General features: G+C 36.9%; 1 protein-coding gene across 1 annotated transcript in view; it reads left to right on the plus strand.

Annotated features, from left to right (window-relative positions):
* LGR5 (leucine rich repeat containing G protein-coupled receptor 5) overlaps positions 1-16,159 on the plus strand; it is a 90,171-nt gene that overhangs the window by 37,205 nt on the left and 36,807 nt on the right. Inside the window, exons 2-4 of the mRNA XM_039571481.1 lie at positions 643-714; positions 14,256-14,327; positions 15,893-15,964. Coding sequence (XP_039427415.1) covers positions 643-714; positions 14,256-14,327; positions 15,893-15,964 — 216 coding nt within the window. The remainder of the gene's footprint in view (positions 1-642; positions 715-14,255; positions 14,328-15,892; positions 15,965-16,159) is intronic.

A 16,159-nucleotide genomic window follows, 5' to 3' on the forward strand; every position in this document is an offset into this window, starting at 1 on the left:
TCATTTCACTTATTTAATGCAATTTGAGTACCTGTAACAAAAGAGCACTCAAAAAGAGAATGTTTATTATTTGAAAATATGTCATTTCTATAAATCAGGTTGGGTTTTGGGGACACCTGATGTGCCTGTGTGAGGCAAGGCAGATCAGTATGACCATGCAACAGGCTGTACGGCAAAAGCAAAGTGTTTCCATGTTCATGAAATTTTAAGGATGATGCAGATACTTTGTATCTGTTTGCTTTTGCCTGTCTGCTTTAGTAAACCAAGTGTACTACAGTGCTACAACAACAAATATCATAGTAGTTTTCTTTACTACTCCAAGTAAATTTTAATACAGTACAGTGGTTTATTAAAATTATGTCAACTAGAAGTGTTGTTTAGTGTTCCAGCTGATTTATAGAGCGTGATAAAACATTTCAAAATCCCTGGAAATGAGGAACATGCTACAAGCCTGTATTTGGTTTAACAAAGCTGTGCTCATACGAAATAGGAATGTTGAACGTGCTAACTAGATAATGATTTATCAATTCTGGCAGAGGAACTAATTTTTATTAATGTAGTGCTTAAAAATGTGTGGAATGAACAGCTGGATGCCACAGTTGTGGCATGCCATATTAAGTCTCTGTCTGTTTTCCCCTACAGTGATCTCAGTATGAACAACATTACTAAGCTGCCCTCAAACCCTGTACACAATCTCCGCTTCCTGGAAGAGCTGTAAGTATCATTGTATCCTTGATGGGCATAGTCAGCTCTAGACACATTCCTGTGTTTGTCTCTCATACTTACTGTGGGAACCAGATAAAACAGTGCAGGAAAGCTGTCAGCCTGACACTTTTGGCACATGCGGAAACACTTAGTTAAAAAAAAAACAATTGCTTGTGATTCTGGAAATGAACTTATAAAAGAGTTACCATGAGGCTACAACTTCTCTAAGCAGAGACAGAGCCAAACAAATTAAAATTTTTAAACAAGGACTGTTTAAAAGAACTGGATTGCTCTTTTGGAAATAGTTAAGCAGCAGGATATTAAAAGTTTGAATACTGGCTCATGTTTATTAAAATCCCAAGTAAAGCTGTAATCAAAACCAAAACCTGCTGCCTTGTTCTGCCTGTGTCAAGGACAATTGAGTCCACATTTCATAGTATTGAGGCTTCTTGTCCTAATCACTTTCAATTACTGTTTCCTTACTCTTAAACTTAACATCCCTGAAGGCTGACCGTAGAATGCAGAATCCTGCAAAAAGCTTAGTTACGCTATCTACTACATTCACTGCGGGGAAAAAGTGCCTTGTGGAAACTAGCTGATCAAGCACAACATCAAAAGAGGAATGTTGGCTTGAAGTGATGGTGACTAACCAAAAGTGAAAAGTATTGTGCATTCATGAGACCTGGATTTGGCAGTGACTCTAGTTATAATGGCCCAGGCTTAAAAGAAAATGTATGTTTCTGAGGAGTGATGGAGACTCTATAACTGATGCACCATAGATCTTGTGGAAAAAAGCTGGTGCCTGTATTTGCATGAGTACCTCTAAATATTGATTAAAAGCCTTTTATGGCATGTGGCTTTTAAGTTTTTAGAAGTGAAAACCTGGGGTTTTTTTAGCATGCTTGTCTGCTAACACACCATAAAATCCATGTAAGACATGCAAAATCATGTTCCTACCCCTCTTGCAAAGACATGGTCTGTTTTAAGCTATGAAATGTGTACAGTCCTCTGCAATTTAGGTGTGTATTGTGCTGACAACTTTTGGTGTCCTTGCTAATGCTCATTTGAATTTTGCCACCTGGCCTTTCCAGCCAGCATCTACAAAAGCAGACAAACAAACAAAACAAAACAAAAGAAATAAATTGAAAACATTTTGTATGCTAACTTTGGACAGTACTCTATTTGGAGGCAGGTTTTTCTTTTCCTGTATTATTTTTATTACTCTCAGCACTTCTGTTTGGAAAGCTTTCTTTCATTTTCTTTTCTCTCTCTTCCTTTACTTACCCCTTTTCTTTGATTATCAATATCTGTCTTGCCATAAGTGCAACTTCCAAATAATGTAACAGATAGGAACATAACACAGAGAGATGTCACACACCAAGTGTTAACAGTATCAAGTGCATATGGAGTGAATCATGCCACAAAGCCACTGCTTGTGAAGTTCTTCGTCATGTTCATGTTCTCTTGTCCAATCTCCTGTCAATTGTAATAACCCTTCTAAAACTGGCCAACTCCAGCCATTAAAGAAAAGAATTTTTTTTTAAAGTTTGGGCTTTTCCTGGAAGGAAATTCTAATACAGCCAGGTTACCTTCACTCTCATTTCATGGTTAGATCACAGAATCTTATGAGATCTTTGCAATGTTTCATAAAATTAAATCCATCTTAGAAATGTCTGTCTGGTCTTTGAAGTACAACAGCAGGAGCTTGAAATGCAGCTTTTAGGGGTTTTTAGTGTTGAAAAAACTAATTAGCATACAAACTGTTACTAATCCCTTTATTAGAGATCTGGTTCAAACATCTGATAAAAGCTCATGACTGAATCACTGAATTTTAGCTTAGATGTTACGTACTTGATGCCTGGTTTGGCAATACTAGTAAGTGATTACCCTGAAAGAACTGAGATTTTATTAAAACAGTTAAACTAATGGTTTTGTCTCCAAAGCAGAAGTGTATAAGACAGGTCTGTTCAGCCAGTTCTGACCTTCCAGAGTGAATCTGATCAACTTTTACAGCCAAGGTTAGACACCTCTAACTGCAGCATTCTTGCAAACCTGATGATCATTCCTGGTATTTATTCTTAACCAAAGACTATCATCACTGAAGTAAAATATATTGAAAGTGGTTTTGAGGTGCATATTCCTCTGAAAATTTTTGGAAAACTCTGAAATACTTGGAACTTTCTAACTGTCAAAAAAATTAATTCTGAGCAAAATCTTTTATTTGTAAAAATTATGGGCTTTTCAGATTTATTTTCTCTTAAAGCGTATATGACAGAACTCCCACCAAGAAAGTATGTTTCAGCTGCTTGATTATCAGCAAGTTGCTCTGCATGAACTTGTACAACACTATTAAGTTAAATTCTTCATTATAAATTCAAAATAACTGCAGATATTTATCAGTCTGACCGAGTCCAAAACTCGCTCTCATTTTGATTATTTCTAGACGTTTGTCATTATACAGGTTGTGTAGAATGCCTGCTCTAATGGAGAAGTGAATTAGAGTAATGCATGGAAAAAAGGGTTTTTAAAAAAATCTAAAGACTTACTCAGGGTGGGACTCTTAATAGAGGCAACTACATCTGAGTGCAGACCTAACATTTTGTGATTAGATACACTTCAAAGCAGTGCCTGAAACTATTTTATTTTATAAATTAATGTCTCAATGAAAAGTGAGGAAGAAAGCCAATAATAATTTAAAACTATTTGAATCAGACCTACCTACAAAATCACTCCAACTAGATATATATCCACATAGCCATACATATGCATAAATATATGCACAGACACCCACGTATGCACACATATAAGGCTTTCATTTTAATTTTAAACATAGGAACATTCCACAGATAAGTGAAGCTTCAAGTGATTTTTAGTAAATTGCTATTTTTCAGTAACTTAAATTGGGTGTTTTAGTAAAACAGCAACAAAAGACTGCTGTGTTGCAATTACTTTACTACAGAGCAGGACAGTCCTAAATAATCTCTTTGCTACAAAATCAAGCAATGAAGTCACCCTAAGTTATTTGCAATCTACATACAAGTGCAAGAATGTTTTCTGACATGCATGATAATTTTAAAACAATCCTAAAATCAAATAAATATCTCTACAGATCTTGTCAGATTGAACATTATTACAGTAGTCTTTCAGGCAAAAGTGCCTTTAAAAGCACATTTTACTGTAATACAGAAGTGCAGAATTGCAGATACAATACATAAGTGATGTATTATATGAATCTTACCATTATATCTGTTGAAATCCCTCTGCACTGCAAAAGTGGTCAAGAGGCCACTGTATATGTGAAAATGAGGTCCTAAATTACCAGACATGATCCATTATCAGCTGTTCTTATTTATTTATTTTCTTTTTATTTCTCTCTCTGTTTGCTTTTCTCCCTGCAAAGAGGTTTTCCAAGTGTTAGTGGGAATTGGGTGTTCTTTTCCCCATTGACTCTGAGTTGTGGGACTGAGATCTCTGGTCATGTACATTTTTGAAAACCGAGAGCATTTGCTCTTGGGGTCCTGTACAGTCTTTATTTTTGTGCTGGTGCAGACACATTGTGACTAGCACTGAAAATGGATTTTTAACTATAATGTAAGTTGGTAGAAAACATGAAAGTGCTGCAACCATAGTCCAAAACTTTTTTGACAAAGTGGGGGAATCTTGTAATTTATTTCAACAATCTTGGAACATTAGCGTTAAATACTAAAATATTTCTTAAAGGTTAATCTGCATAAATTTAAAAACCTCTAGAGAAATAAAGTAAAAATGCTGGCAGCTGACAAGCAGAACTAAAATAAAAATAGAGTATTATCTAGTGGTCTCAAACTGCCCACGCATTCCTATGTCGCTTCAATACCAGTTTTACAGTTCCTGCACAGCAGGGTTTAGCTGGTCCTGGTGGAAATTGGTTTGTGTCACCTCCATCAGCTAAAGTTTCAAGAACTGTCACTGCAAAATGACTTGTGATCCCCTAGATAATTTCAGAGCGGTGCACAATCTAACACCTAAGTTGTGAGTTCAGTTTCTTCATATAAATTGCAAATTTGGCTTCTTCACTTAGTGTGTGCATCCAAGTGGATCAAACTGTGTCTCTGTGTTTAATACATGGTGTTTGTCAGCCAGAATTACCTGTCACCAGCCCAGCAAGTGGCCCATGGCACATTGTGAATTCTCTTGCTGTAAGACAGACTTTGTTGATACCTGAGGACTGTAGTTTCCCAACTTTGCTTTAATATAGGGCTGTACTCAAAGTCCTGACAGAGGGAAGTGCACCAGTTGTCTTGAAATATGTTGGCAAAAACAGTAAGAAGATGTTTACCTAGTTAATCAGTTGGAAACGATGACAACACTTTCCTCCCCTAGTTTTTACATGCACAGTTCAGGTTTACTAGAAAAGAGCAAACCCAAGCACAGAAGATTCCTACTGTATGAGCTAACAACTTGTAACCTTTACATCCACAAAACAAGAGCCCTGGTGTTCTGGAGCTGTCACTGCCTTTGATGCCGTCCCTTTGATGCCACCAAAGCGAGTAACAACAAAGAACTCGCCCATGTGGATGTGTCAGCGTGACATCCTCCAAACTGCCCTTTTTGCCATCTTATCAAGAATAACAAGATGAGGAACAGAAAAAAAAAAAAAAGAGAGAGAGAGAGAAACAACAGAGCAAATGCCTTATTAAATCAGAGCTGCTTGCATTGCTTGTTGAATAGCTTGTGCTGACAGATAATTATTCTGGAAATATTAATGCAAATTGCATGGAGCAGCCTTGACACTGGGACTGCTGTGCATCCGTGGGGTAAAGGGGAAGAACGGGAGATGATGGGGTAGGAAAAAGATAAAAGAGAAGTGAAAACGAATGCTTGCAAGTAGAAGCAATAAATGTTCTAGGTTGATATCCAAGAAATCTTTTCAGTGCTGCTACGTTACTCTTATGAGTGTCTGTTGAAGTTTGCTTGTGGCTTGCAGCTTATAAATGCTTTCTGGAACTTGTAATTTGTTTTCCAGCAATGTTCATTAGGAACTAGTTTAGCACATCAAAAAGAGTCATTGGAAGTGCTTTTTGTGTTTTGCGATCAATACAGATAGTGACATTACACTTAATTAAACTAGGGTGAAGCATGCTATATATCTGTAGATCCTGAGGCAGGATTTTAATTTAAGGCTTACACATTCTGTGCATACTGCAGTAGCAAGTATGCAGAAATAATTTCCTTTTTTTGTCAGTGGAAGTTCAGTCTGTTTGTAGACTGCTTGATTTCAGTGTGGTGAGAACTTTTGGTACCTACATGGGTCAATTTTTTTCACTTGCTTAGGATTATGGGTAAGGAATTCAGACCGCATCAGATTTATATCTAATAGGTTCTCGAGCACAGTAGAACCAACTTCTTCCCTCTGTTTTTTTGAATTCCCAAAGAGGAGTAGCCATAATTCCTCCAGTAATTCATTGCTGTTGCCTCATTGTACCACTCAGAAAACAGCAGCTGCCTCAAAACTTGGATCTACACAATTTGTGTTCTTTGCCTATCACACTGAAATGACTAAACAGCTAACACATTTTTCATTATTTTCAGTTTGATCATAGTGTGTGGTGTTGCAGTACACTTCAGCCAGTTCCTGCTATTAATGATTATTATTATTAATTTCTGCCTTTTCTGATGATACTGACACTACTGGGATAAAACCAAAACCAGCATCAGAAGTGTAAATGATACTTGGGAGACCCAGCCTAGGAAATATTATGTATATGATTCTCCATTTATTGCTCCATCTTGCTGTAACATTTAAATACTGAGAAAGAAATTTTAACAATGTTAATATTGGTCTGGGAGTTGTGATTTGGTGGCAGCATTCTTCAAACACAGAAGCAGTGCCTCTTAATGGTTGTATCCATGGGATCCACTGCTGGGAATCAGTGTGGGATGTCCTGGCTGATGCTGGAGTCCCTCCTGAAGTTGTCCTTGCTGCAATTGGAAGGCGGGTACTTGGATACCTGTTCAGCAGAAGGACCCACTTGTTGTCAGCGCTGGCTAGGGACAGCTTCACAAAGGAAGAGATCAGTTGTCTTTAGCAGTTATTGGATCACAACCATGCCAGATGCAGAAAGAGTCTGTGCCTTTTATAAGTGGAGAAAGAAACAGTACGTTTTAGACCATATTCTTAACTGACAAAAATCTATGATCTGTTTCATCAAAGCCAGTTCAAGATCAAATACACACTGATTTCATTCCAACTGCTTTAGGTCACTTGGAGTTATTCCAGTTTACACCCTATGAGAATTTGGCACAAGCATTTTAAAAGGCAATTAGGCCCTAAAGCAAGAGCAGACTGTGTTATATTTGAATTTCCAACTAAACTGTAAGCAGCAATGAATATAACACACAGCACAATTATGACTTGCACACTCCCCTCCCCTTATTTAGAGTATTTTCTTCTTTGATCTCTCTGAGCATCAGATTTTTTAATAGATCATTTGACTCACACTTCTTTTCATATTACTGTAATTTTATAGTTTTAATTAACATGACAGATTGAAATATAAAAAGATAATTAAAATACAGACTAATATTTAAATTCCTAGGCTAGCAAAGTAATTCTGAAAAAACATTTTGAAATATGTGTTGATGTCATCCGTGAATTATTAACATTATAATTAATCACCCATTAATTCATACTTTTCTATTGCATTAGCCTGAGAATAATCATTAATAAATATAAAATTAAACTCTTATCTCAAAATTTTAGTTGACTTTGGTTAAGTGCTATATAAGTATCCATATTGTCAAAGCTTTTTTGATGTAAGAAGCCAGAACATTTCATGTTACCTTTTTATTGATGTACATGTAAGCTGAAGAAAATTAGAAATAAAAATATATGAATTATATATTGGCTATATATTTATATAAGTAGAGTAAATATGTGTGTAGTTGTGTGCTTGTGTACTTTTAACAAAGTTTGACAGGAAACAAAATGGAGGCAAGATCTGAGATTGGTAAATTCTTCCTTGAACAAAGGCAATTTTTTATACCAGAACAAGTTGTTTTAGAAAAAAATTTGTAAATTTATGTTTTCTTGTTATACTTCTATGTTGTTCCTCCCCAAATAGCCATTTCCTCCATTAGAAATTGGGGTAGTAGGTTTAGGATTGGTAGTAGTGTTATTGGTGCCACTCCTCAGAGAGAAGTAAATTACTGGCAAATGTGATACTGTGGTAGGATGCAAATGAGAGCCCCATTTTTACTTGTGTCAGCACAAATTTTTCCCCAGACTTCAATGAGACTGATATTTCACCATGGATCTTTATCAGGCATTCAAAACAATGAGGGCAGTTGGAGGAGGCAGATCAGGCTTTTAAAAAAGAAGTTTCAAATTACAAAAGAGAGTCTCTTATCTGTACACAAGGTATAAAAGACACAGTCCATGATTACATTAATTTTAATGGAACTTTCTGCATCGCATGCTAGTGTTTTAGCACCAAATTCAGGAGGGTACCACACACAGCAGAACAGTCCCAGCTGGTGGGGTTTTTCACTGTCTCAGGCTTCAGTTTCTATCCACAAAAACAGATTTTTTTTTTCTACAGTCTTTAGGTTCTTCTACACAATTTCTTTTCACTTTCTGTCTGGAGAGTTTGTTAGCTGTAGCATATAATGTAGCAAATGATGACTAGAACATCTTTTCCAAAGAAACAGACAAATAGAAAACTGACTGGATTGTGACTCTGTTGGTATTAACCTACTCATATATATAAATATAGATATATAGATATAAACATATCCATGATAACATTGTCTCAGCATGTGCAGTTGTTGCTCTCATTCCTTAAATAAAATCAGCACACCAGTTAGTGAACAGAAGTAAAATGCAGAGTCAAGGAGACGTAAAGAAAGGCTACTAGTTCACAGAATTATTGGTGTAGAAATCCCTCTGTATCTTTGCACAGTGGAAGAATGATTTCAGATGGCACTCACAATTACATTCTGTATAGGATATTGCACTACATGGGAACTGATTAAATATAATGCAACACAAGTGATGCAATGATATATAACCTAATCTGTATTAAAGGGCATGCACTGGCATTAGTCTAGAAACATTGAGACAGTCTGGTATTCATATCATAGTTTATTAGCAAATACTGAGTCCAATATATTTATCAGAAATATGAGTGTAATTAATTTCTACTTAATTGTATCTGTTCTGAAATACAATTACAACACTATCACTGTATTTTCATTTTGTAATAGTGAAGCTTGACTCCTTTCACATTGTTTATTCCCATTATATGTTGAGCTACACTGAGATCCAGAGTGTCATCTATTCTCCAACATTTTAGCACCTTGCAAGATTTGATAAGTAACTTGTTCCAGAAAATTCCATTGTGCTAATCTTGTTATATCACAGCATGAGTATTGATCAGTGTAAACATATGCTTCTTCCCAAGGAGACAAATACCTCCCTTTCATGTCTTTTCTTTAGTTTTGATACTACTAGATTTGGAAATACACTTCACAGATGCTTGATCAGCTTTTGCTGGACTAGATCTTACTTAAGCAGAGAAGGAAAGCAGCCACTACCCATGTTGTACTGTCACTGTCTGCTGCAGACTGAGAAGTAGCTGGGTTAGTAGTGGAAATATGTTTTATTTATTAAATGCCACAGTTTTTGGTCTGTAGAGAAGACTTTTTAGTGTTTGAAGTTCACCTTCCATCCCAGCAGATACAGAGGAGATGCTTGGTACGAGGTAAGGTTTGTCCTGATGCAGAAAACATCCACACAAAAAAGCTGTTTGAGTTGGCAAAGAAAAATTATTGTACTAGAAATGTAAAGGAAATAGTTGACTGTTCTCAGTCACAACTGATATTTATTTGCTTCTTTCTGATGAATGAAGTTTTTCTTTTCAGACAATCAAAGGAAAACAACAAAAAAGTTTCTGATAATTTTTGGAGCTTTAGTTCTCTTGTCTGGGAATGTTCTTTTGACTGGATAACCACCATTTCCCAGAACTATGATACTGCAGGAGAGGTCAGAATATGTCAAAGGAGTCAACAGATGGGAAACACTCAAAGGACAACCCAGACACCTTTTTTCCTAGATCTGACCATAGGCCATGAACCTGACCTGCAGCACTACACCCTATTCCAGCAGTGAGCAGTGATTGCCAGTGGGGCTTAATGGCATGGAAAGATATTTTATAAATTGCTGCCACTTAAAGTATGGAGGCCACTTGTTTTTCTCTCAGCTCATTTATTTTACATCTTTTAGAAAGAAACTTGCAGTAGTATAAAAACTATGCCTAAGCCAAAAGTATCTTGACACCAAGCATAGCAAATAACAAATGCTGAAGGAGATGTGTGGTGGCACTTCTCTGTAAACTTTTCCAGACTCCATTTATTTGCAAGATTATTCAAAACAGTGGAATTAAAATCTAAATCTAAAATAATATAGCGCAGAAAAAGGATCCTTTTTGATTACTTTTTCATTAAAGAGATGTGATACGTATAAGCCTGAATGTACTTAATGAGATACCTCTAATATCAGAGATTTTTAAAATAATGTCAGAAATGCGTAAGATAAAAGTACTTTTAAAAATGGAGATTCAAAATTGTTCAAACAATAAAAGTCAACCATTTGGTTATGTAAGTGCAATTTCATTCCTGCTCTCAGAAATCAGTAACTAAATGCTCAGCTATAGAGACAGGTACTGTGTCCATTTTCATTTTTTCAGGGAAAATTATACTTACCCATTCAGGCTAAAATTACTATCCAAAGTACCTCCAAAATTCAATAAAATACTGGGCAGCTTCCCTCAAATAATTTGGGTAATGGAAAACAAAATCCCCGAAGTGGAGGAGTGAACCCTGGTAGACACTTGATACAAACTGTAGTGTCAACAAAGGGATGAATTTTCCCTTATGCCAAGGTTGAGAATAGAAACACAGTAATAGCAAAAAAACGTTGCAAAGAAGACATTAAAAATTATCAGGAATAAATAAGCTGAATTTCCTGAGCTTTGCAGCATGCCATAAAGGACTGATGTGCTAACTTTTATCCAAGAATGTTAAAAGAATTAGACAACCATCCAAATGAATAATTTTTGCTGATTTTTACCAAGTACTACAGTGCTGGGGAATTCTAAAGGGCTGGGAAGATGCCACTATTGTGCCAGAAGTGGTTTCAGAGAGCATCTTGGGAATAGGTAGGTGCTTTTGCTGAGCTTGTTCCAGAGAAAATCATGAGAAGTGCATCATGAGAAAGAATTTAGTATGGTAAATGAAAGTCAGACAACATAATTACATCAAAAATAATTGTTGCCAGATGTCTGCCTTTTCCTGACACTGTCAGGTTGCTTGGTGAGAGAGCTACAAGGACATACTTGCGTTTTGGCATTTGTGATATACTTGATGTAGCCCTGTGCTGAAATATGTAGGGCTGTACATGAAGAGCGTGATCTGCTGCTGCATCAGCAGAGGAATATCATATAAGATAGTTCTAAGCACTGTCTGTAAAATTAGTGAGAGCTCTTTCCAAACTGAAAAATATGCAAAGCAGAACTTCAAGAATTACCTGAGACTGAAAAAAAGCTCATAAGGAGTAAACACAGAAGTTGTGCCTACGAAAAAGTTTAACATGTTGTTTCTAGATCTATCTTAAGTGTTTGTACAAGACAATTTTAATAATTAAGAAGTTGTGATCTAAAAGGAAAAGAAGCAAAATTTTTTTAAAAGGGTTGGAATCTGAAAAAAACCCAAGAATTAAAAATCACATTTCAGTTTAACAGTTCAGGTAACTACCACTCAGAACAGCTCAGGGACATGGCTGTACATTTTCAAAAAATTCCAAACATTAGGCTTGCCACAAAGAGCCACAAAGATGCTCCAAAGCTGGGGAAAGTGAGTGCTTAGACATTGAAACGAAACTTTAAATCTGCACAGTGTCCCAGTCATATTGCTGCCGTCCTGCATTTGCAGCCAGGTGGTGGGTGCATGCTTGGTAATTGCCACAGCCCTTCTCCAGGAGATCTTAAATACGTTTGATTTTCTCAGCTAGCCCACTTTATAAAGAGTATTACAGTTCCAACAGGGGGTATTAACATGTAGTGCATTCAGCAGTTTGCATTGCCTCAACCATGAATGAAGAAGGGACAGCAGCCTGAAAGAGCACTCGCTTGAGTCTTCAGATGTGTGGGTTTAGTGCTCTGCTCTTCATCAATTTTTCCATATGACACTTACAGCAGTAACTGAAGTGAAAATCCCAATACCTGCACCTTCTTTTTTTTCCAGTAAGGTTTTGCAAACTCATTGTTTCCTGGTTCATGCCAAGCTCATGTCCAGAATTGTGTCGGTCATGTCATTAAAGTGGCAGAGCAAAAGGGTGTTGTGGGGGTGAAGCAGTCTTTAGGTTTTCTTCTAAAAAATTATATCATAAAAACTGAAATCAGAATTAGACAGGTTCTCAGCCCCTTCTGGTTAGCGATTCACAAAAGGCATTTACTTTCAGGAACACAATCTGTTGTGCCTAACCTAGCACTTGCCTGCTTGATCCAGTAACAGCCCAGAAGTCAATGCCATTTGTGTTCAGAATGAAAGCTGAAGCTTGCAGAAAGCCCTCACACATCTGAAAAAAGGCCCTCACATCTGAGCCTGTGAGTGCCTCATCTTGCAACAAGAGTGAACCAGGTTTGGTTTGCACATCTGCCTGCAGGAATTCAGCTACGTGTGCCCAATTCTCAGATGCCTGGAGATCGGACTCCAGTACACTCTGCAGTGAGAGACAAGCCCAGCAGCTCTGTCTGAAGCTGATTGTCATTGCAGAGCACAATTACATTCATGTAACAGAGAGGCGTAGCTCAGTGTTACGGGTTGCCTAGCTCAGCAGGGATGTCTGTACAGGAAAGAATCTTTTCCACTAACTGAAAACTCCTGAAAAGTCTTTGGAGCGAGGATCTAGATTCATCCTTTTTTTCTTTTTCTTTTTCTTTTTCTTTTTCTTTTTCTTTTTTTTTTTAATATGTAACCAAATTTATCTTGTTATTTTCTGTATGAAAGTGGTGACTTAAAACAAGGTGTGCACAGGACCCTGCAGTTAGCTCAGGGAACACTCAACCCCAAAATAAGACAGCATTTAAGGGCCAGTCCGTGCTGGATCTCTGGGACTCCAGTCAAAAGTACTTGGCCTTTTCCATGATCAGTATTGGCAAATCTGGTGCCTATTTCAGTGCTCTAGGTTCCTCTGTGGCAGCATGGCACCTAAGGAATTCTCTGGAACTAGTCCTGTGTTCTTTCCTAAGGGGCCAGAGGCCGAATCAAATATCAGCTCTGTTACCGCATCAGCTGGGGTATGGGCTCTGCAATTCCGGTGCAATATCTTGGCTGATGGGACATGCAATTCCACTTGGCTTAACTTGTTCTGCAAAGGGGGTTACATCATACCAATTTGCATTTTTTGTCAGCTAGGAGCACACACTGTGGCCCTGCTGACTCAAAGTAACTTGACTGGGAAGCCCTCCCTTACCAGTCAGTTTTCCAGGCAGGGTACAGGTATCACAGCAAATTCAGGCTGAGTTGCCATGTCAGAAGGCTAAATGCAAGATCAGAGTGGGTTGGGTTGGAAGGGACTTTAAAGACAATCTAATTCCAATCCCCTGCCATGGGCAGGGACACCTTCCATTAAATCAGGTTGCTCAAAGCCCCATCCAACCTGGCCTTGAGCATTTCCAGGATCATCTGGAGTTGCACTGATGGGGAACATGGAAATGCCATTATTTCATATCAAATAGATTCTTTCTTTCCTAGACACAAACCTTACAGAATGATGCAGTTGTTTTTTTGGTTTGGTTTTGGGGTTTTTGTTTGTTTGTTTGGGGGTTTTTGCTTTTGGTATTTTGTTTGGTTGGGTTTTTTTGATCAGAGTAACATGCTTTACAGAGGTATTTGGTGTACTTACCTAGGTCTGTAAAATGCCTTCAGGCAATCTGAGAGCAAGATGCAAGCCCTACAAATTTTAACAAATACACTTTCTGTCAACCTGTTCCATATCTGCTCAAAGGGCAAACTATTATTCCAGCATTACAGCAGTTTTATGTGTAGTTATTTCAAAATAAACTGTAATCATCGCTATGTGGATATATTTTTATATTAGTGCAAATTAATTAAATGTTCACAGACATCATACATGCACAATTCCAAAACTGCATGCCTGTAAATCCTATGACGCTAATAGTTGTTGGTATGTCTGTATTTTAGTTGCTGGGATTGGTCTAATTCCTGAAAAGAATATGAAGAATTCAATGTACATTCTAAACCATAAACAAAATTTGCAGTGAAATTGAATTTTTTTCTCTACAGTCCAGCTGTCAGTGGATCAACTGTGCAGTTACAGGCTTCTCTCTTTTTTTTACTTTTAAAAGTGTATTAATGACAAAGCTAGGCTCTTAAACTACTGCCTCTGGCATCAGTTGCTCAAACATAGCTGTGTTGCACTTTTTAGCAACCAAATTAATTCCACATGAAGAGAAAAAGTATTCACTCTTTTCCTTTTTCAAACTTTGCAGACGTCTTGCAGGAAATGGCTTGACATACATTCCTAAGGGAGCATTTGCTGGCCTTTTCAGTCTTAAAGTGCTGTAAGTAAACTGTGTGTTGTTTGATATATTTCTGATTTCCTAAAAGCTCTAGGGAACTAATTATCCAGTGAAGTTTTGATCAAGTAAATTACATATTTTGATCAGCTCATTTTGAACAATTCAATTGAAGATACATATGAACATCATTAAATCTTTGTTTTTTCACATAGAAAGTATCCTAAAAAAAGTTGGAAAACATTAATGGCATTCTAAAAACAACTTGCTGATCAAGTAGATGTCTCTGTACAATATCAAAGGTAAAAATTGGTTCAGTTAATAGTTTCTTTATTTTCTCAAAAATCCTGATTTAAACTGAACTTTTCATGGTCACACAAAACTGGGGGGAAATTGCCTTTTCTTTTTCTTGAGAGACATGGGGGAAAAACATTATTGTATACAACACAATGTAGTTTAAAACACTGGTCGCATTTCCTATCTTGTTCTTTGCAATGTAATGACTATTACATGTATTATAAGAACATTACAAAACCCTGGATTATTTGGAGTAATAAGACATTACATACAGTTACTAAAATTATTAGCAGGCCACATCTCACAGTGTTTACACTAGAGGGGATCTTTGCCCATGTAAAGTTCACAGAAACTGTATTATTAGCAAGAGCACCGACCTCCAATCAAGCCAGGCCTGAAGCTACTCTACAAATCTCTACTGAAAAAATACTGAGCTGGAAAAGAAGTATGAAGGGATTCCCACTCCATCTGCTTTTAAATTGGCAAGCTCTAGCTCTTGTTGGCCCAAGCAGATTTAGGCCTGCCAGAAATTATTTAATTTACAGTGTCCCATTAAATATGCCTCCTTTTGAAGGCAGCATGTACTACTTCAGAGTTATCCACATAGAATATTTATATATGTAGGAGCTGGTCCAAACAAGGATGTTAGGTAGTATGAATGAAACCATATTGAAAATATTCTTTAGGAATAGAAAGTGATTTTTCAATCTTTGCAAGCTAAATGATGTGATATTTCAGAAAAAAGTTTAGTCAAGTCATTGCTAACAACCTTTGTTTTGAGAAAATTTATTTCATTGAAAAAAAATAGCAGTTTATTTATAAAGATAAAATTTTATTCAAACTAAATCATAAATGCCTCACACAGGTCAAAGTTATATTTGCCATTGTTGCATTTTCCTGAGTAAGAATTTCAAGAGTCAGTCCTCCACAGCTTTATCAGAATAGAATCACTTCAGAAGGAAAACAAAATCAGTACACGAGAATGAAAATTTCGGAATCACTGGAGGCAATTAGGAGGTTATAAGCCCTATTGAAAGCAAATCGGATTTATCCTTTTAACTTCCTTGGCTGCTTTGAAAATCCTGCTCAAAGCTGATGTCTAGCTGTTAACAAAGCTAATATGCTACAGGTATTTGTTTGCTTTGAAGGGAGTGGGCTTTTGACAGGGGCAGGGGGATGGAGTATTTGTGTAACTTTCTTTGTAATCTCGAAGCACAGCCAGTACAAAGAAGGTAAGCTTGGAAGAAAATTTGCTGTAGGAAGAAATTATCTTTACTGTGTTGATTCTGGGTTTTGTGCTACTCAAAATGTAGGATGCTGCAGAATAACCAGCTACGCCAGGTTCCTACCGAAGCACTCCAGAACTTGCGCAGCCTGCAGTCTCTGTGAGTATACCTGATTAATCAATTTGCAACCTTGCATGAACAGCAATGTACGATTACCTAATAATTATCTGTTAATATCACTTTGTAATGTGCTGAATCAACTTTTTCTTTTAATTGTCTTTGAGCTGCTTTTGGAGAGAATTGTACTCTCAATTAAACATCAAAAGTGGCTGATTTCATTCCAGTAATTTCATG

This window comes from Corvus cornix, chromosome 1A (genome assembly GCF_000738735.6).
Source record: "Corvus cornix cornix isolate S_Up_H32 chromosome 1A, ASM73873v5, whole genome shotgun sequence".
Classification (NCBI taxonomy): Eukaryota; Metazoa; Chordata; class Aves; order Passeriformes; family Corvidae; genus Corvus; species Corvus cornix.